Consider the following 21219-nt stretch of genomic DNA (forward strand, 5'->3'; position numbering starts at 1 on the left):
GAATGTAGAATGAACTTATACATTAAATGGCACAGTCATTAGCGCCGGGTAAAATCAAATGAGATTCCTGCTCAACCAAAACTATTCAATGCTTCAATTATTCCATTGTGTTTCTCTGATCTTTTTTACAATTCTCCGATTCTTTGTAGAGTCCAATTTGCATAATACTGTAATAAATGAGACAGATGAAGTATGTGGAGATAACAGGGAAAATATTATTAAAAGCACATGTTCAACATCATAAAAAACAAAATGTCGCATTATTAGCCTCCTGTACGTTATTGCCAGGAATGGGGTGTAATGAACAGTACAAAAATATATTTTTTTTAAATTTGTAATGTGTATGAGATGATTAGTACTACAGTGGGTGAGGATGCCAACAACCCAATCTGCCCCAGTCATTAGTACTATAGTGGGCGAGGATGCCAACAACCCGATCTGCCCCAGTCATTAGTACTATAGTGGGTGGGGATGCCAACAACCCGACCTGCCCCAGTCATTAGTACTATAGTGATCTACTCCAGTCATTAGTACTATAATGGGTGAGGATGCCAACAACCCGATCTGCCCCAGATATTAGTACTATAGTGGGTGAGGATGCCAACAACCCGATCTGCCCCAGTTATTAGTACTATAGTGGGTGAGTATGCCAACAACCCCATCTGCCCCAGTCATTAGTACTATAGTGGGTGGGGATGCCAACAAACCGACCTGCCCCAGTCATTAGTACTATAGTGATCTACTCCAGTCATCAGTACTGTAGTGGGTGAGGATGCCAACAACTCGATCTACCCCAGTCATTAGTACTATAATGGGTGAGGATGCCAACAGCCCGATCTGCCCCAGTCATTAGTACTATAGTGGGTGAGTATGCCAACAGCCCAATCTGCCCCAGTCATTAGTACTATAGTGGGTGAGGATGCCAACAACCTGATCTGCCCCAGTCGTTAGAACTATGGTGGGTGAGGATGCCAACAACCCGATCTGCCCCAGTCATTAGTACTATAGTGGGTGAGGATGGCAACAACCCGATCTGCCCCAGTCATTTGTACTATAGTGGGTGAGGATGCCAACAACCCGATCTGCCCCAGTCATTAGTACTATAGTGGGTGAGGATGCCAACAACCCGATCTGCCCCAGTCATTAGTACTATAGTGGGTGAGGATGCCAACAACCTGATCTGCCCCAGTCATTAGAACTATGGTGGGTGAGGATGCCAACAACCCGATCTGCCCCAGTCATTAGTACTATAGTGGGTGAGGATGGCAACAACCCGATCTGCCCCAGTCATTTGTACTATAGTGGGTGAGGATGCCAACAACCCGATCTGCCCAAGTCATTAGTACTATAGTGGGTGAGGATGCCAACAACCCGATCTGCCCCAGTCATTAGTACTATAGTGGGTGAGGATGCTGACAACCCGATCTGCCCCAGTCATTAGTACTATAGTGGGTGAGGATTCCAACAACCTGATCTGCCCCAGTCATTAGTACTATAGTGGGTGAGGATGGCAACAACCAAATCTGCCCCAGTCATTTGTACTATAGTGGGTGAGGATGGCAACAACCCAATCTGCCCCAGTCATTTGTAATATAGTGGGTGAGGATGCCAACAACCCGATCTTCCCCAGTCATTAGTACTATAGTGGGTGAGGATGCCAACAACCCGATCTGCCCCAGTCATTAGTACTATAGTGGGTGAGGATGCCAACAACCCGATCTGCCCAATTCATTAGGTGGATACTTTAAGCCCATGCTCCGGATTGGCACATGGACACCAGGCGTCAGTGCAGCAGTCAAGTGAGGCACAAGGGAAATAGGTAGTAAAGGTACTGGAAGCTGAGAAGCAAGTAGCAGAGGTACTGGAAGCTGCAGACATATAGGAGATCAGTAGCAGATGGACTGGAAAACGCCAACAGACATGAAACCAGTAGCAGATGTACTAAAAATGCAGGCAAAAAGGAGACCTCTGGCAGAGGTACTGGAAGCCACAAGCAGACAGGAGATGTTAGCAGAGGTTCTGCAAGCTACATGCAGACAGAAAGCCATTAGCAGGTAGCAAAGGTACTGGAAGACACAAGCCAACAGGAGATGGTAGCAAAGGTACTGGAAGCTGCCGGTGGTCATGAAACCAGTAGCAGATGTACTGAAATCTGCAGGAAAACAGGAGACATGTAGCAGAGGTACTGGAAGCCACAGACAGACAGGAGACTAGAAGCCAGTAGCAGAGTTAGGTTACTGAGTTGAGTTGATAGTCCTGTCTGAAGTAATGTGTTTTTAAAGCATGTTTAAAAATATAGGGGATAGGTATTAGTTGGATTGTCTGCTATAGTGCATTCCAGAAAACTGGCGCAGCACAGGAGAAGTCTTGGAGATGGAAGTGCGAGGTTCGGATATTGGAGGATGTAAGTCTTAAATCAATTGCAGAATGTAGGGAACATGTAGGGTGCTAGTAGACAGAGTGAGGGAGGAGACGTAGGGTGGTTCAGAACTGTGGAGAGCTTTGTGTGTGAGAGAGATCAGTTTGTATTATATTCTATGGTGGATGGGTAACCAGTGCAACAACTGGCACAAGGTTGAGTCATAAGTGAAGCGGCTGGAAAAAAAATAAGACGCTGAAAAGATTTGAACACTGTCGGTTACCCAGTTCCCGAGCCCATATCTCAGGATCATGGACGGTCTCAATGGTCAGACCAGTAAGAAATCCCCTAACCCTCAGATTGGGGATAACTTAACATTTTGAGAATAAACCTTTAAAGGCTCAATTTTCTCTGAAATTCACGTCAACTAATATATGACCACATATTGAAACATATAGCATAAACATGTCCCGATTATAGAGTATCACAAAATTATTTTTTTTTTTCAAAGTTGGCCATTTATTATATTTATCTAGAGATATGTTGAGCCAAGATGGTAGGTAATAAGAGTTTACTTCTGTGAGCGAAATACTCTACCTCTATGCCATTGGAACTCCAAATTAATAAGATTTGTTTTACAAGGGCTTGGATAAATCAACGCAGCACAGCCAAATGTGGTGTACTGAAGGTTTCTGTTTTATTGCATCACTAGCTGTAGCACCCGGCGTTGCCCGGGATAGTAACGGTCTCTCTGTTTCTCTCCCAGTCTCTGTTGTCTCCCCCTCTGTCTGTCGCTTTCCCTGTGTCTGTCTCTGTCTCTTTCCCTGTGTCTGTCTCTTTCCCTGTCTCTGTCTCTTTCCCTGTGTCTGTCTCTTTCCCTGTGTCTCTCTCTTTCCCTGTGTCTGTCTCTTTCCCTTTGTCTGTCTCTTTCCCTGTCTCTGTCTGTCTCTTTCCCTGTCTCTGTCTGTCTCTTTCCCTGTGTCTGTTTCTTTCCGTCTGTTTCTTTCCCTGTGTCTGTCTTTTCCCTGTCTGTCTCTTTCCCTGTCTGTCTCTTTCCCTGTGTCTGTCTCCTTCTCTGTCTCTGTCTTTGTCTCTTTCCCTGTGTCTGTCTCTTTCCCTGTGTCTGTCTCCTTCCCTGTCTCTGTCTTTGTCTCTTTCCCTGTCTGTCTCTTTCCCTGTGTCTGTCTCTTTCCCTATCTCTTTCCCTGTGTCTGTCTCTTTGTCTGTCTCTCTTTCCCTGTCTGTATCACTTTCCCTGTCTGTCTGTCTCTTTCCCTGTCTCTTTATGTGTCTGTCTCTGTCTGTCTCTCTTTTCCTGTCTGCCTGTCTCTTTCCCTATCTGTCTGTCTCTTTGTCTGTCTCTTTGTTTCTTTCCCTGTCTGTCTCTGTCAATCTCTTTCCCTGGCTGCATTGTGACACACCAACATTCTTCTGAAGCTCTGTCTGCATTGTGGCTCCCAGCTCCATTGACTTTAATGGAGGCAGGTTTTTTGGAGAATAACTGTAAAGCGCAGGGTTACAATTTCCCCTCAAAACATAGTCTATGACGTTCCATGAGTCAAATGGAGAGTCTGTGCAAAATTTCATATTTGTGCATGCGACTGTGCAAATTCCTTTAGCATACATACATACACTCAGCTTTATATATTAGATGTGACCAGCTTATATAGTACATCACACAAAGAAATTACCATGCACCAATTAGAGCCGCAGAGGAGTGCGGAAATGTGAAACTTCCCCGCCCATCAGTGTAAGCTGAACCCCATGACATCATTCAGTTATAAGACAAGATGGTTTCTATAGAATATAAAATGGCTTGTATTCTCTCACATTTCTCTCCAAACGGCTCCACCATCGTTTGACGCAAATTCGAGTTCATCAAGTTCATGATCGTCCCTGCCACACTCTTTAGAGTCAAAATCTATTAAATGAAACGTTACTTTTTTTTCCCCTGCCATGTTAACTCTTCTATAAACCGGCGATATTTCTAAAGTGCACGATAAACATTCTTTATTACGTCTCAGCCAGATATTAAACAGTGCAGGGCTGATAAAATAAAATAATAAAAATACAAATTTTGGATTTTTTTTTTTTTATTCTTAAAATGGAATGCCTAGGGAGCTGCGGTGCGCCATTATAAATTTCATTGCGGGGGCACAATTCAAGTATAACGCAGCACACGACATGATGCAGCGTACATAGCGGTATTAATAAACACTTATAATTGAACCATTTTTCAAGGCTACAATATCATTCAATTAAATTAAACAATTCTCCGCGTTGCATTTCTCCCTTACTGTTAGAATTATGCGCGGTGTCTATCTGCGTTCAGTTTTATGCCATTATATTATATTACCCCATGATCACCGCAATAACGCATTCATTCCAAAGGGGAGAAAAAAAATAAAAAATACACAATGTCAGTACCGTACTTTCACGACCAGTCTGATAACCGTAGCCGTTCACGGGCTTCAAAAGTATCTCATTTTCTAAGCCGAGCGCCTGAAATTTTCGCCGTGGTTTGAGGAGTAAACGAGTTTTACGTGTCATCATTTGTCACATGGTTTATGATGTTTGGAACATTTCAGGAATTTTTATGCTCCAATGTAATGAGAAGAAAAATTACGTATTTTCAAAAATAAATCGAATCGTTTTGCATAGACCAAAATGGAAAATCTGATTTTTTTTTTTTATTTATTACTGATGTCACTACCATGCATGGGTGCTCAGTACTCGTAACTAGAGATGAGCGGGCACTACCATGCTCGGGTGCTCAGTACTTGTAACTAGTGATGAGCGGGCACTACCATGCTCTGGTGCTCAGTACTCGTAACTAGTGATGAGCGGGCACTACCATGCTCGGGTGCTCGGTACTCGTAACTAGTGATGAGCGGGCACTACCATGCTCGGGTGCTCAGTACTCATAACTAGTGATGAGCGGACACTACCATGCTCGGGTGCTCTGTACTCGTAACTAGTGATGAGCGGACACTACCATGCTCGGGTGCTCAGTACTCATAACTAGTGATGAGTGGGCACTACCATGCTCGGGTGATCTGTACTGGTAACTATTGATGAGCGGGCACTACCATGCTCGGGTGCTCAGTACTCATAACTAGTGATGAGTGGGCACTATCATGCTCGGGTGATCTGTACTGGTAACTATTGATGAGCGGGCACTACCATGCTCGGGTGCTCAGTACTCGTAACTAGTGATGAGTGAGCACTACCATGCTCGGGTGCTCAGTACTCATAACTAGTGATGAGCGGGCACTACCATGCTCGGGTGTTCAGTACTGGTAACTAGTGATGAGCGGACACTACCATGCTCGGGTGCTCAGTACTCGTAACTAGTGATGAGCGGGCACTACCATGCTCAGGTGCTCAGTACTGGTAACTAGTGATGAGCGGGCACTACCATGCTCAGGTGCTCAGTACTCGTAACTAGTGATGAGCGGGCACTACCATGCTCGGGTGCTCAGTACTGGTAACTAGTGATGAGCGGGCACTACCATGCTCAGGTGCTCAGTACTTGTAACTAGTGATGAGCGGACACTACCATGCTCGGGTGCTCAGTACTGGTAACTAGTGATGAGCGGGCACTATCATGCTCGGGTGCTCAGTACTTGTAACTAGTGATGAGCGGGCACTACCATGCTCGGGTGCTCTGTACTCGTAATGAGCAGTTGGACACTTGGATGGGCGAGATTCGTGTACCGAGTATAGTGGAAGTCAATTGGGAACTTGAGCATCTTTATGGGAAAAATGTAACTGATTAACATACCTGGGCTCTGATAGAACCTCGGCTGTTAGAGATACATGACGCTTGATCAGATCAGCCAACATGTGCAGGGAAAGGTATGGACTTGACGTACAAGCGCCATCAAAGGCAGGGACACGTCCTTGGATGTACTTGTACGTCCAAGGTCGTGGAGGGATTAAAAATTAATTTTTGGAATTGATGTGTTTCAACCCCCACCCCAACGTAAAAAAAGATAGTAAAATAAAGTTGATAAATTATATTTACACCAAAACCGTGACTTTAAAAAGTGCAAAAAAAAGTGACTTAAGTCCTTAAAGGGTTAAAGCTAACTTTTCATGTTAAACATATAGGGGGCAGGACATTATACAGCTAGAAGAGCTGAACAGAATGATGTATGGTTTAGTGAAAAAATTCTGCGTTTTTATTCATTTGTCTGGTTTTTCTAAGGTCCTTAAAGGGTTAAAGCCAACTTTTCATGTTAAAGATATAGAGGGAAGGATATGATACAGCCAGAAGAGCTGAGCATAATAATGTATGATTTAGTGGGAAAATTCTGCATTTTTATGAATTTAAGCCTGGATTGTCTAAGGTCTTTAAAGGGTTAAAGCCAACTTTTCATGTTAAACATATAGTGGGCAGGATATTATGCAGCCAGAAGAGCTGAACACAATAATATATGATTTTGTGGGAAAATTCTGCATTTTTATTCATTTAAGTCTGGATTTTCTAATGTCCTTAAAGGGTTAAAGCCAACTTTTCATGTTAAACATATAGCAGGCAGCATATTATACAGCCAGAAGAGCTGAACATAATAATATATGATTTTGTGGGAAAATTCTGCATTTTTATTCATTTGTCTGGATTTTCTAATGTCCTTAAAGGGTTAAAGCCAACTTTTCATGTTAAACATATAGCAGGCAGCATATTATACAGCCAGAAGAGCTGAACAGAATAATATATGGTTTTGTGGGAAAATTCTGCATTTTTATTCATTTAAGCCTGGATTTTCTAAGGTGCAGTGGGCGGTTCTACTCAGTGACTCCACCCACTGGACTCCACCCACTGGACTCCTAACCTTAGAATGAGTATTTATTTAAATGAACAAATTACAAGTTCTACTGAAACTTTTCCTACAAACATATATATCAATCTTCTCAGCTCTCCCTCCTCTATGCAGAGCAGCCGGCAAACCAGACTTTCCCTTCAAAAGGACAGATTCCATTTAATCATACAAATAGGCAGACACATTTCACTTAAATGAGTAGAAACCTTGTAAAAATACAAAGTGCTACATTCCTTCTCAGTCATCCATTATTCCAGTTCATATATAATTACCATAAATTGCGTTCTGTATGTAGCGGTATTCTGTATATTTCATATTAATACGGCGCTACCTCCGGAGGTGACTATTCAACACAGATTACATTAGTGTCGCCGGAAGTCATTACTAAACTCGAAATTCCATTCACATGTGAATTTCATTTCAGTAAAAAGACAAGTTATCCATTGGTTCTTACGCAGGTAAATTAAGTAATATAAGCAATGTATTAAACATGCTCTCATACATTTTCATTATTTTGTAGCTGGGAAAAATAATACAGTGATCTTTATTACCGGTATAAATATCAAAGTAGCTAATGCATCTACATGACGCACCTGGCGCTCCGCCGCCGACAGACATCATATATAAGTCTGCAGGAATTACTGTTGTAACAGGGGTAAATTAATACAAGAAATATTATTGGATGGGGACGTCATTCTCCGGAGTCTTAAAACCAGAATGATCTGTTTCCCATAGGGCTATAAAAGCAGAAGCTCAACCTATAAATCTATTTTGTTTCTGTATATTTTGCAATTAAAGGAATTGTTCACTTTTATTAGAAATATTTAATTAAATTCAAAAGTGAAAGTACAGATACTTTATTATATACCTATTCTGTAGTCAATAGTCATTTGGTCGAGTGAACGTGAGAGTATGAGCAAATTTGTATGATGTATACCAAGCAATGTAGCTCACAGGTTCCTCTGGGGCGTATCTATGCATAATTGCTCTGTGAGCCACGCCCCCTAGTTTAAGGTCCTAAAAATTAGCACTAACTAGAAAAGGAAAGGTCCATGTATTTGGAACCTTTTGGCAAAGACATAAGGGCCTTTTTATTTACTACTGTTTTTGATTATGTTTACAAAGGGGTGAAGCTCACAGGTTCCTCTGGGGCGTGTCTATGCATAATTTTTTTGTTAGCTTCGCCTCTAGGTTAAGGCTATAAAAATTAGCACTAACTAGAAAAGAAAAGGCCCATGTCTTTGGAACCATTTGGCAAAATGATAGGGGCCTTTATATTTATTGTTGTTTTTTACTATATTTACCAAAGGGTGTAGCTCACAAGTTCCTCTTGGGTGTGTCTCTGAATAATTGTTATGTGAGCCATGCCCCCTAGGTTAAGGTCATAAAAAGTAGCACTAAGTGAAAGTGAGAATATGTGCAATTTTTTATGATGTATACCAAGCAATGTTGCTCACAGGTTCCTCTGGGGCAGGTCTATGCATAACTGCTCTGTGAGGCACGCCCCTTAGGTTAAGGTCATAAAAATTAGCACTAACTAGGAAAGGAAAGGCCCATGTCTTTGGAACTGTTTGGCAAAAAGATATAGGCCTTTTTATTTACTGCTGTTGTTGTTGTTACCAAGGGGTGTAGCTCACAAGTTCCTCTGGGGTGTGTCTATGCATAGTTGCCCTGTGAGCCATGCCACCAAGTTAAGGTCATAAAAAGTAGCACTAACTAGAAAAGGAAAGGCCCATGTCTTTGGAACCATTTGGCAAAGAGATATGGTCCTTTTTATTTACTGCTGTTTTTGATTATCTTTACCAAGGGGTGTAGCTCACAGGTTACTCCTGGGTGGGGCCATGTATAATTGCTCTGTGAGCCACAACCTCTAGGTTACTGTTATAAAAATTAGCACTAGCTAAAATAGGCCCATGTCTTGGAATCCTTTGACAGATTTGCAAAATAAAACAGAATATTTAGGATATATATCAAGGGGTGTAGCTCACAGGTTCCTCTGGGGCATGTCTCTCCCTAATTGCTTTGTGAGCCACGCCCCCTTGGTTACGGTCATAAAAATTAGCACTAACTAGAAAGGGAAAGGCCCATGTCTTTGGAACCGTTTGGCAAATAGATATGGGCCTTTTTATTTACTGCTGTTTTTGATTATGTTTACCAAGGGCTGTAGCTCACAGATTCCTCTTGGGCGTGTCACTGCATAATTACTATGTGAGCCACGCCCCTTTAGGTTACTGCCATATAAATTAGCACTAACTAAAAAAGACCCAGGTCTTGGAACAGTTTGTCAGATTTACAAAATAAAATGGAATATCCAGAATGTTTACCAAGCAGTGTAGTTCACAGATTCCTCTGAGGCATAATTGCTCTGTGAGCCACACCCCCTGGCTAAGGCCATAGAAATTAGCACTAACTAGAAAAGGAAAGGCCCATGTCTTTGGAACCATTTGGCAAAGACATATGTGCCATTTCTTTCCTGTTGTTTCTGATTATGTTTACAAACGGGTGTAGCTCACAGGTTCCTCTGGGGCGTGTCTATGCATAATTGCTTTGCGAGCCATGCCCCCTAGGTTAAGGTCATAAATATAAGCACTAACTAGAAAAGGAAAGGCCCATGTCTTTGTAACCGTTTGGCAAAAAGATATGGGCCTTTTTATTTACTGTTATTTTCATTGTTTACCAAGAAGTGTAGCTCACAGGTTCCTCCTGGGCGTGTCCCTGTATAATTGCTCTGTGAGCCTTGTCTCCTAGGTTACTGCCATTAAAATTAGCATTTACTAAAAAAAATCCCATGATTTGGAATCATTTGGCATATTTACAAAATAAAACAGAATATTTAGGATGTATACCAAGAGGTGTAGCTCACAGGATCCTCTAGGGCGTGTCTCTGCCTAATTGCTTTGTGAGCCACGCCCCCTAGGTTAAGGTCATAAAAATTAGCACTAACTAGAAAAGGAAAGGCCCATGTCTTTTAGAACTGTTTGGCAAATAAAAAAAAAAAAAGTAATACTCAGGGTTGAGTCAGAAATAACATAAAGCAAAAGCTGTCCATATGGTTCCAGAGATATGGGCCTTTATGTATACCAAGCAGTGTAGCTCACAGGTATCTCTTGAGTGTGTCTCTTCATAATTGCTCTGTGAGCCACACCCCCTAGATTATGGCCATAAAAATAGCACTAAATAAAAAGGCCCATGTCTTTGGAACCTAATGGCAAATTAAAAACAAAAACAACAAAACAACTTAGGGCTGAGTCAGGAATAACATAAGGCAAAACTGTCCATATGGTTCCAGAGATATGGGCCTTTTATTTACTGCTAATTTTTATAATGTATACAAAGTGATGTAGCTCGCAGGTTCCTCTGGGGCGTGTCTCTGCATAATTGGTCTTTGAGCCATGCCCCCTAGGAGTTAGGCCATAAAAATTAACACTAAATAAAAAGACATGTCTTTGGAACCATTTGGCAGATTTTTTAAAAAATGGAATTGTACCGCCCCGGGCTCGGCCGCGACCGAGCTGCTCGGATCCGGGCTCACTGGTGGGTGGCTTGAGCGTCTCCAGACCCGGGGGCCCTGTGGTCACTCCGATCTGAAAGGGGTTGGCAGTTTAGGGGACGTAGGTGTACGGCTGGAGCCTAGGTGTACGGCCGGAGCCGTGTTAAGTTCGTGACGCCACCCACGGGATGTGGTCAAGGTGGACACCACCGCTGTGGTTTACGGGGCACCCGGGGGAGATGTTGTGCAGCAAGTTGGTAACCCCTCCATGGGTAGGGATGGTGGCCCCGGGACCCGTTGGGGTTTGTTGGGTGGTGCACTGTTGTACTCACGATTAGTAACACACACGAGTCTCTGGTAAACCAAGTTGATGGTGGTCGGTGCCCGCATCCGGCTGCGTCTGGTCCCCCACCCGGTTGGTGGTCTCTGCCTTTCTCCTGCAGCGTGTTGTGTTTATGTGGGCTACCTGTGCTTCAGCGTCGGAAGTCCGCTCCCCGGCTTTGTGGATGTCAGGAGAGCCCTTTTGCCCGCAGACGCTGGCCTGTGGGATCTCTCTGCCTGTGCAGTGGCTTTCTATCCCCCTCGGTGGGCTGTTGTCTTCAGTCAGGACTTTGGGTGGGAAAGGACCTATAGTCCAGACCGCAATCAGTTATTTAACTCAGTCCAGTGGCTTCTGGACCTCGTTTCAGGGTCTGAGTACCCTCCTTTGTGCTCCGGTTTCCAAGTCGGTTCCCCAGGTCGGTACCGGCGGGCCACTACCCTGTCCCGATCAGCCACAGTTCCACCGAGCTGTCTTCCCGGCACCTGCAGACTGAGGCCACCGTATGCCTCCTAGCCAAAGGTGCCCGGGCTCTAACCTTGGCACCTGTCAGTCTGCTGCAGACCTGCTACACAGGCCTGTTTCCACTTTTCTTCCCCTCCTAAACTGATCTCAACTGCCCTCTCTGGTTTCCCGCCTCTGGCCCTCTGAAGTCCTCGGTGGGCGTGCCAACCGCCGTGCTCCGCCCCCTGGTGTGTCCATCAAGCTCAGAGAGGGGTGACTAGGGTTTAATGGTTGGCTGATGACACCTTTTTAGGGGACAGGTGTTGTGTGGGGCTCTAACTGTGACTACCTGGCTAGTCCAGGGCGTCACAGAATACTCAGGGTTGATATTGACTGTTGTTACAAAAGCGGCTCACTAGGTGAGGTAGATCCTCTAAGCCCAATCCCCCACAACAGGTGATCAAAGAGACTAACAAGCAGACTAGCAGAGATTAACTCTTGCTAGCCTGCCTATGAATCAGCACACACCAGGTTGATGCCCGAGTCTGCTTACACTGCTCTCAGACACCAGAGAATCTCTGAGGCGGAGTATCAGAATCTGTAATCTGAATAAGACCTGACACCCCCATGAAGTTACTAAAAGTCTCTGTGTGACATCTGTTTTTTGTCTAGAATTAGGAGTCCAGTGGGTGGAGTTAATCATAGAGTTGTTTGTGATCTATGATAAGACCACCCACTGGACTCTTAAGCTTAGAACAAGCTGTAAATTAGAAAAAAAAAGTTATACTGATTTTTTTTGGTCCATAAATCACTATATCAATTTGTTCAGCATCTCCGTAACTCTACTTCTCTGTATATTTTACATTTTATGTTGGCTCGCAGTATACATTCAGTATTTTACCTCCTTTATATGTGTTTTGTACTCGCACTCCAGAAACAAGCTCATGGGTTAATTGGTGTCCTATGAAATTCTCTCCAGTATCTTTCTCCGAGAAATTAGAGTGTGAGCCCCACGGGGGACTGTGACTGATGCAAGTGACTACATTCTCTTTATAGAGCTGTGGAATATGTCAGTGATACATAAATATTGGATAAATGTATCTCATATCTTTCTGCCTTCTAGTTACCCAGCTTGTATTTGACAGGTCATATTGTCGAAAATGTTCTCTTCTGCTCTTATAACTAACAGACGGCTACATTCGGGAAAATAATTACATCTTTCCTCTATAGTAAAATGTCTTTTGGATGTTGTCAGTAGAATCACAACGTCTGTGGGTTCTCCTCTTAGATTGTGTCTTTTCATTTATCATGATTAGGTTTGGATTGGCTGTAGATACGCGAGCGTCTTGGTAAAAATCGCCAAAAAAGGCTCATAGGTGAATATGAATATAATATCAAAATATTTGTATAGACAAAGGTTTATGAACGTAACATGTTTCTTCTTCTTCTTCTTCTTCTTCTCCTTCTCCTTCTCCTTCTCCTCCTTTTCCTTTTCCTTTTCCTTTTCTTTTTCCTTCTTCTCCTCCTCCTTCTCCTTCTCCTTCTCCTCCGTCTCCTTTTCCTTTTCCTTTTTCTTCTTCTTCTTCTTCTTCTTCTTCTTCTTCTTCTTCTTCTTCTTCTTCTTCTTCTTCTTCTTCTCCTTCTTCTCCTTTTTCTTCTTTCTATTCCCCTTCCTTCTTCTCTTTTTTATTATTCTTTATTATTCTTTTCTTCATCAATAACAAATGAAAAAAAATAGGTTCCGATACAACCACTCAGATTTATGTTTCTTCTTGTTCTTTTTCTCCTCCTTCTTTTTCTTCCTCTTCTTCTTTGTTTTCTTATTTTTCCTCCTACTTCTCTTTCCTCTTCTTTTTCCCTCTTCCATAAAAAATTCAGAGTCAGATATAGCCACTCAGATTGATGTTTCTTCTTGTGTTTATTTTTGTTCTTGTTCTTCTTTGCCTCCTTTTCATTCTTTTTTTTTTTTTTTTCTTTTTAATTTTCTTCTTTCTCCTCCTCTTTCTTTTTTTTTTCTATTGTTCCTCTTCCATAGCAAAATAATAATAAAAAATATTTAGGTTCAGATACAGCTCCTCCTCCTCAGCTGTCACTCATGCTAGGGGACCGTATACTATTCCTAACCTCAGGGATACTCTTGATGGTGGAGAGGCCTGAGTCTCCATCCTGGCCCTTCATCTGACTAGTCCTGATCTGACTCCCCCTACTCCCAGGGAGGGATGGGACAGGAGTGTCATGAAACCAACAGATAAAGACAGACAAGGAAAAAACAAAATTCTGTTGCACAGCATACACACACAAAGGATAAGACAATAATAGATTCAGGAGGAAAACAAGATCAGGATGGAAGCTACAAAACAAAAGGAATAAACTCCGCAACTGCACCAAGCAATAAGAAAAACTTTCACCAGTAAGTCTGGGACACCACACTTCACAGACCAACATAGAATAAACTATAGCTGGCATCGGTGAAAGGTTTCAACCAGCATAAATAGGAGGGGAGCAGATGTAATTGGCTTGCCCACAACATGTAACAAAAAGGAGACAGTTGCACTCTGCAGCGCTAAAGGCCGCTTTACACGCAACGACATCGCTAACGAGATGTCGTTGGGGTCACGGAATTTGTGACGCACATCCGGCCTCGTTAGCGACGTCTTTGCATGTGAAACGCAGGAACGACCGTTAACGATCAAAATTAGTTACCTAATTGTTGATCGTTGACACGTCGTTCCTTTCATGAATATCGTTGCTGTTGCAGGACGCAGGTTGTTCTTGGTTCCTGCGGCAGCACATATCGCATATGTGTGACACCGCAGGAACGAGGAACTAGATCGTACCTGCGGCTGCCGGCAATGAAGAAGGAAGGAGGTGGGCGGGATATTCCGCCCGCTCATCTCCGCCCCTCCACTTCTATTGGACGGCTGCCGTGTGACGTCGCTGTGACGCCGCACGAACCGCCCCCCTAGAAAGAAGGCGGTTTGCCGGCCACAGCGACATCACTAGGAAGGTAAGTATGTGTGACGGGTGTAAGCGATGTTGTGCGCCACGGGTGACGCACAACCCACGGGGGTGGGTGCTTTCACCAGCGACATCACTAGCGATGTCACTGTATGTAAAGTGGGCTTAAGTCTGGAACAGCACATCTCACAGCCCAAAATGGAATAAACTATAACTGGCATGGGTGGAAGGTTTCAACCACCATAAATATGAGGGAAGCAGATGTGATTGGCTTGCCCACAACATGTAACAAAAAGGAGACAGCGCTGACATATGGAACAATGAACATGGAAATATAGACTTGCATTAGTGCGATGAAAAACCATATAAAAATTGAGATACTTAGCACACAAAAATGGCCAGTTCTATGTGAGCCCAACAGCCAACGGTAAGACTTCCTACTCTAATGTCTGTCTTTGGGTAAAAAGAACCTTTTTATTTTCCCTACGACTTGTGACCAAAGCAGCAAGCACACCAGCTGAGATTAACACTTGCTAGCCTGCCTATGAATCAGCACACAGCAGGTCGATGCCTGAGTCTGTCTGTGTTGATCCCAGACACCAGAGAAACCATCCGGCGGAGTGTCAGAATCTGCAATCTGAACAGAGCCTGACGCCGCCATGACAGTTTGTGCAAAAATTCATGTAACCAATTTTACTCCATGGTAATTTTTTTTTGAGTGTTAGGCAATAATAGTCTTTAAAGGGATTTTTGGAAAAAATAAAAAAACTATTTTTTTTAAAAGACCTCAGACTGTTAAAAAACATTAAATAAATAAATAAGAGAAGAGATATTCTTCTAATCCATCCCCCGCAGCTTCCGTTTCATTGTTTACTTGGTTCCCACTGGTGTCTTTATCCTATCATAACACACAGTAAATGGCAAGAACTTCCCGCGTAGTTTAGCACTAAGTTTTAGTCTTTTGAAAAAAAAAAAAGATTTTTAACCTCCGGACCCCATAAATGTCTGCGTTCCCTTCTGTTCAGCAATTAATTTTAGCTGGGAAAATATTCAGTAATTCTACTTTGCTTTGAACAATTTTTCTCCTTCCATTTTATCACTTTTACCGTTAAAAAATATTGAGATGTTTAGTCTTATTCCCGAGCCACGAGGTCGTTCTCAAACGCCGACCTCTTATGTTCTTGAAGCAGTAAACTTTAAACATTACCACACAGTCGTCAGACGCTTTAGGAGATATATATCTTGATGTACTGTCTTCTGGTAATTGATAAAACCTTCTACCGGAACTCAAAGCCCCAGGTACAATGTTCTTTTTTTTGTTCTTTTTTTCCTCCTGACAAAATAATTATGATACCGTCATTATTCATACACATCTAAGACGCTTCCATGTCTTTGTTCAAGAAATAAAGTTTTACAAAGTATGAATTGTGGCTTTACTGTCTTGTAATTCCGCAGGTACCGTTATTTATATATATATATATATATATATATATATATATATATATATATATGTAAAGCCAGGACAAGGTGACCCTTAAAGGGATTTTCCTCGAATATGTCCTTCAAAAATAAAGAGATTGTAATTGCCAGAAATCTACAAACCATTTTTGGACAAATGAAGCTGACCATACCCATTAGATGGGTCAGCTATTTCTCCCGACCTCGATACGTGTTCATGCCTTAACCAAGAATCAGCAAAAATATTAGTGCATGCCCTCATCATCTCCCGCCTTGACTACTGCAACCTCCTGCTCTGTGGCCTCCCTTCCAACACTCTTGCACCCCGCCCGACTAATCCACCTGTCCCACCGCTATTCCCCAGCCTCGCCACTCTGCCAATCCCTTCACTGGCATCCCATTGCCCAAAGACTCCAGTTCAAAACATTAACCATGACATACGAAGCCATCCACAAGCTGTCTCCTCCTTACATCTGTGACCTAGTCTCCTCATACTTACCTGCACGTAATATCAGATCCTCACAAGAGCTTCTTTTCTACTCCTCTCTTATTGCCTCTTCCCACAAACGCATACAAGATTTCTCCTGTGCCTCCCCCATACTCTGGAACGCTCTACCCCAACATATCGCACTCTCACCTACCTTTGAAAGCTTCAAAAAGAACCTGAAGACCCACCTCTTCCGAGAAGCCTACAACCTGCAGTAGCCCTCAGTCCAGTACAGCACTGCGCAACGAGCTCTGTCCTCACCTACTGTATCCTCAGTGAGATTCCTCACCCATCACCTGTAGACTGTGAGCCCTCATGGACAGAGTCCTCTCTCCTCCTGTATCCTCAACCACCCCCTTGTAGACTGTGAGCCCTCATGGACAGAGTCCTCTCTCCTCCTGTATCCTCAACCACCCCCTTGTAGACTGTGAGCCCTCGTGGGCAGGGTCCTCTCTCCTACTGTATTCTCAACCATCCGCTGTAGACTGTGAGCCCTCGTGGGCAGGGTCCTCTCTCCTACTGTATTCTCAACCATCCGCTGTAGACTGTGAGCCCTCGTGGGCAGGGTCCTCTCTCCTCCTGTAGTAGTCTGTTTTTGTAATGTTCATGATTGTTGTACTTGTTTTTTATGTATACCCCTTTTCACTTGTAAAGCGCCATGGAATAAATGGTGCCATAATAATAATAATAATAATAATTCCCTCAATAACTGAGCACACTTCAGTCCTGTATGGAGAGTGGACAGTATAGGCCCACATAGAAAGACTAAAGTCATCCAACCCCATTGATATTTGGAGACAGTTCAATGCATAGGAGCTGGCCAACTTTCCTCCGATGATGACGTCGTGGGAGAGAAGGAGTCAACCTGGATTTTAGCGGCTGATCCTTTTCTTCTTCTTCAAAATGTCTCTCGTAGGAAACACGGGAGCTCTTGGTCAAGTCAAGCATTTCGGTGTTTAGGGGAGTAGAGAGAGATAGCAATGGGCTGAACGATTATTAGGCTCTTGGTTATCTAATATGTATGAGCAACGTTGAGACACTGCTAGACCACACTGGTGGTGGGCTATGACTTGCCTTCACTGAAAACCATAGTTTCAGGCGAGTTGAAATCCAATTGCTGTCTGGGGGACTGGCCAACCAAATATACATTAGATGGTTGGCTGGTCCTCCTAAATTCATTAGGTTCCTCTGACCTAGTCTCACATTTATAGCAAACTCTTGATTTTTATCAGCCTGACCATGAGATTTTTCAACCTCCTTGGATGCTTCGTTAAGGATATCTTACAAAAGTGCCATTAATATCAATGACTCTTCCCAAAAATAAAAAGTTAAAGGTTCCCAGTTATGTAATTTATTGAAGCCGAACCACACACACGGCATTGATTCATTGTCTAAAGGGATAAAATTGTAACTGGGTTTTGACTCTTGGTTGATTGGTGTTCCTTCCGAATGTTTTGTGTTTTGTCCTTGCTTAGACTACTCTACATTTAGTTCATCATTAGTGATGGGCGATTAGTAACTATTCATGTTCGGATTATTCGTAATGAATCCCAAAGTAGTATTCCGGTATTTGTTACATATAATGAACCTAATGCAAGTCAATGGGGGAACCCAAGCATTTTTCTTGCCGTGACGAATACTGGAATAATCCGCAGTATTTGGTAAGCATTAGTCGAACACAAATAGTTACTATTCATCCATCACTATTCACCATTTCTATAATTGTGTCCAACCATCTTGGTGCTGGTCATTCTCTTGAGTTGCCTCTTTAGACATTCCTAGACCAGAATGGTGGGGGGCCATGGCTTACCTCCACTGAAAACCATAGTTTCACGCATGTTGAAATTCAAGTGACACTCTTCCTCCTCACCCGATATTTGATATCTGGGAGACCGGCCAACCGGTCTCTAACACATTAGATGGTTGGCTGGTCCTCCTGAAATCATTGGGTTCCCCTGACGTTCATCTCATATTTATAGTCAGCTTTAGATTTTTATCTACCTGACCATGAGATTTTTCAACTTCTTTGGAAGCTTCACTAAGGATATCTTACAAGAGTGCCATCAATATCAATGACTGTTCCCAAAAGTACAAAGTTAAAGGTTCTCAGTTATGTAACTTTGTGTGTGCCCAACCACACATGCCATTGATATATTGTCTAAAGGGGTAAAATTGCAACTGGGTTTTGACTCTTGATTGAAAGGCGTTTCTTCTGCATGTCTTGTCTTCTGTCCTTTCTCAGACTTATTTACATCTAGTTGACCTTTTCTATAATTGTGTCCATCTTGGTGCTGGTCATTCTTTTGAGTTGATTTTTCGAGGAATACACATTGTTGGCTTATCCATGCCTACATGACTTACATCACCCCTTATTCTGGGACTCATATTGCATCTTGTTATTCCTGCACCTGAATTTTATATCATCTCATATCATTGTTTTACGTTACCCGTATAACCGCTCACTTATGCTTTGTGTCTTTGCAGAAGGTGGAACGTGCGAAGTTATAGCGGCGCACAGATGCTGCAATAAGAACCGTATTGAGGAGAGATCACAAACGGTGAAATGTTCTTGTTTGCCTGGGAAAGTAGCTGGAACAACCAGAAACCGACCCTCTTGTGTTGATGGCAAGTACCTCAATTCATGTAGTCATTGTTGCATCGTTAAATGTCAATGTGCTGGAGAATCCGCCCTGAGCCGTAAGATTTCTCTTGTCCATATAGTCTACTTGCACAACAGCTCTTCAGATAACTGCCATATGTGGTAGTTTAAGCTTACCTTTCCATCGTATCTTTTACCAATCTTTTGCCATATGTATCCTTTAATCGTTTGCCATATGTAGCCCACCCCAAGAACTTTAATATGTATATACTGACTATACTTAGACTCTAACTTTTAAATTGATACAAATCACAGATCCAAGGACCATTCTGGATCTTCACTTTAGATTGGCATAGGGACCTTTAGTGCTACTAAGTATTAGGGTTTTTTCCATTGGAGCTTTTGACCAGAGTCTGGCTCCTGGTACTCTCATCAAATAGCTAATTTTTGAAAAATATATGAAGAGCTGAAGCTATTCCTACTGATCATCTCTCCGTTCTAACTGACAGTGGGGGGGTCACAATCAGGGGACCCCCATATATGTTGTCCATACAATATGATGCACTAGGGCATTTGGACAAGGATTGAATTCATGAGATAACATCTTTAATGGGTCACTTATAAATCCTGCTGAATCAGATGACCTTTTCCAGAAGTAGAATATAGTATTTTGGGCATAAAAATGTTCATTCTGAATGTTCTTGGCATTTGAGTGGTTCTAAGTGCTGAGTACCCACTGAATAAATGGGCTTTATAGTCTCTCAGAAATTTTGAAAATATAGGTACTCAATCCACAAATAGTACCATCTTCTTAGTAGGAACATAGATTCGAAAAAGGGGCACTATATACAGTCAGGGCCAGAAATATTTGGACAGTGACACAAGTTTTGTTATTTTAGCTGTTTACAAAAACATGTTCAGAAATACAATTATATATATAATATGGGCTGAAAGTGCACACTCCCAGCTGCAATATGAGAGTTTTCACATCCAAATCGGAGAAAGGGTTTAGGAATCATAGCTCTGTAATGCATAGCCTCCTCTTTTTCAAGGGACCAAAAGTAATTGGACAAGGGACTCTAAGGGCTGCAATTAACTCTGAAGGCGTCTCCCTCGTTAACCTGTAGTCAAAGAAGTAGTTAAAAGGTCTGGGGTTGATTACAGGTGTGTGGTTTTGCATTTGGAAGCTGTTGCTGTGACCAGACAACATGCGGTCTAAGGAACTCTCAATTGAGGTGAAGCAGAACATCCTGAGGCTGAAAAAAAAGAAAAAATCCATCAGAGAGATAGCAGACATGCTTGGAGTAGCAAAATCAACAGTCGGGTACATTCTGAGAAAAAAGGAATTGACTGGTGAGCTTGGGAACTCAAAAAGGCCTGGGCGTCCACGGATGACAACAGTGGTGGATGATCGCCGCATACTTTCTTTGGTGAAGAAGAACCCGTTCACAACATCAACTGAAATCCAGAACACTCTCAGTGAAGTAGGTGTATCTGTCTCTAAGTCAACAGTAAAGAGAAGACTCCATGAAAGTAAATACAAAGGGTTCACATCTAGATGCAAACCATTCATCAATTCCAAAAATAGACAGGCCAGAGTTACATTTGCTGAAAAACACCTCATGAAGCCAGCTCAGTTCTGGAAAAGTATTCTATGGACAGATGAGACAAAGATCAACCTGTACCAGAATGATGGGAAGAAAAAAGTTTGGAGAAGAAAGGGAACGGCACATGATCCAAGGCACACCACATCCTCTGTAAAACATGGTGGAGGCAACATGATGGCATGGACATGCATGGCTTTCAATGGCACTGGGTCACTTGTGTTTATTGATGACATAACAGCAGACAAGAGTAGCCGGATGAATTCTGAAGTGTACCGGGATATACTTTCAGCAAAGATTCAGCCAAATGCCGCAAAGTTGATCGGACGGCGCTTCATAGTACAGATGGACAATGACCCCAAGCATACAGCCAAAGCTACCCAGGAGTTCATGAGTGCAAAAAAGTGGAACATTCTGCAATGGCCAAGTCAATCACCAGATCTTAACCCAATTGAGCATGCATTTCACTTGCTCAAATCCAGACTTAAGACGGAAAGACCCACAAACAAGCAAGACCTGAAGGCTGCGGCTGTAAAGGCCTGGAAAGCATTAAGAAGGAGGAAACCCAGCGTTTGGTGATGTCCATGGGTTCCAGACTTAAGGCAGTGATTGCCTCCAAAGGATTCGCAACAAAATATTGAAAATAAAAATATTTTGTTTGGGTTTGGTTTATTT

General features: G+C 42.7%; 1 protein-coding gene across 5 annotated transcripts in view; it reads left to right on the forward strand.

Moving 5' to 3' along the window:
* Positions 1-21219, forward strand: part of TAFA1 (TAFA chemokine like family member 1) — a 527296-nt gene that overhangs the window by 390892 nt on the left and 115185 nt on the right. For all 5 annotated transcript variants that reach the window (XM_075321390.1, XM_075321392.1, XM_075321393.1 and 2 more), the window contains one exon: positions 18826-18966. In XM_075321390.1, the coding sequence (XP_075177505.1) occupies positions 18826-18966 (141 nt within the window). The remainder of the gene's footprint in view (positions 1-18825; positions 18967-21219) is intronic.

This window comes from Anomaloglossus baeobatrachus, chromosome 8 (genome assembly GCF_048569485.1).
Source record: "Anomaloglossus baeobatrachus isolate aAnoBae1 chromosome 8, aAnoBae1.hap1, whole genome shotgun sequence".
Classification (NCBI taxonomy): domain Eukaryota; kingdom Metazoa; phylum Chordata; class Amphibia; order Anura; family Aromobatidae; genus Anomaloglossus; species Anomaloglossus baeobatrachus.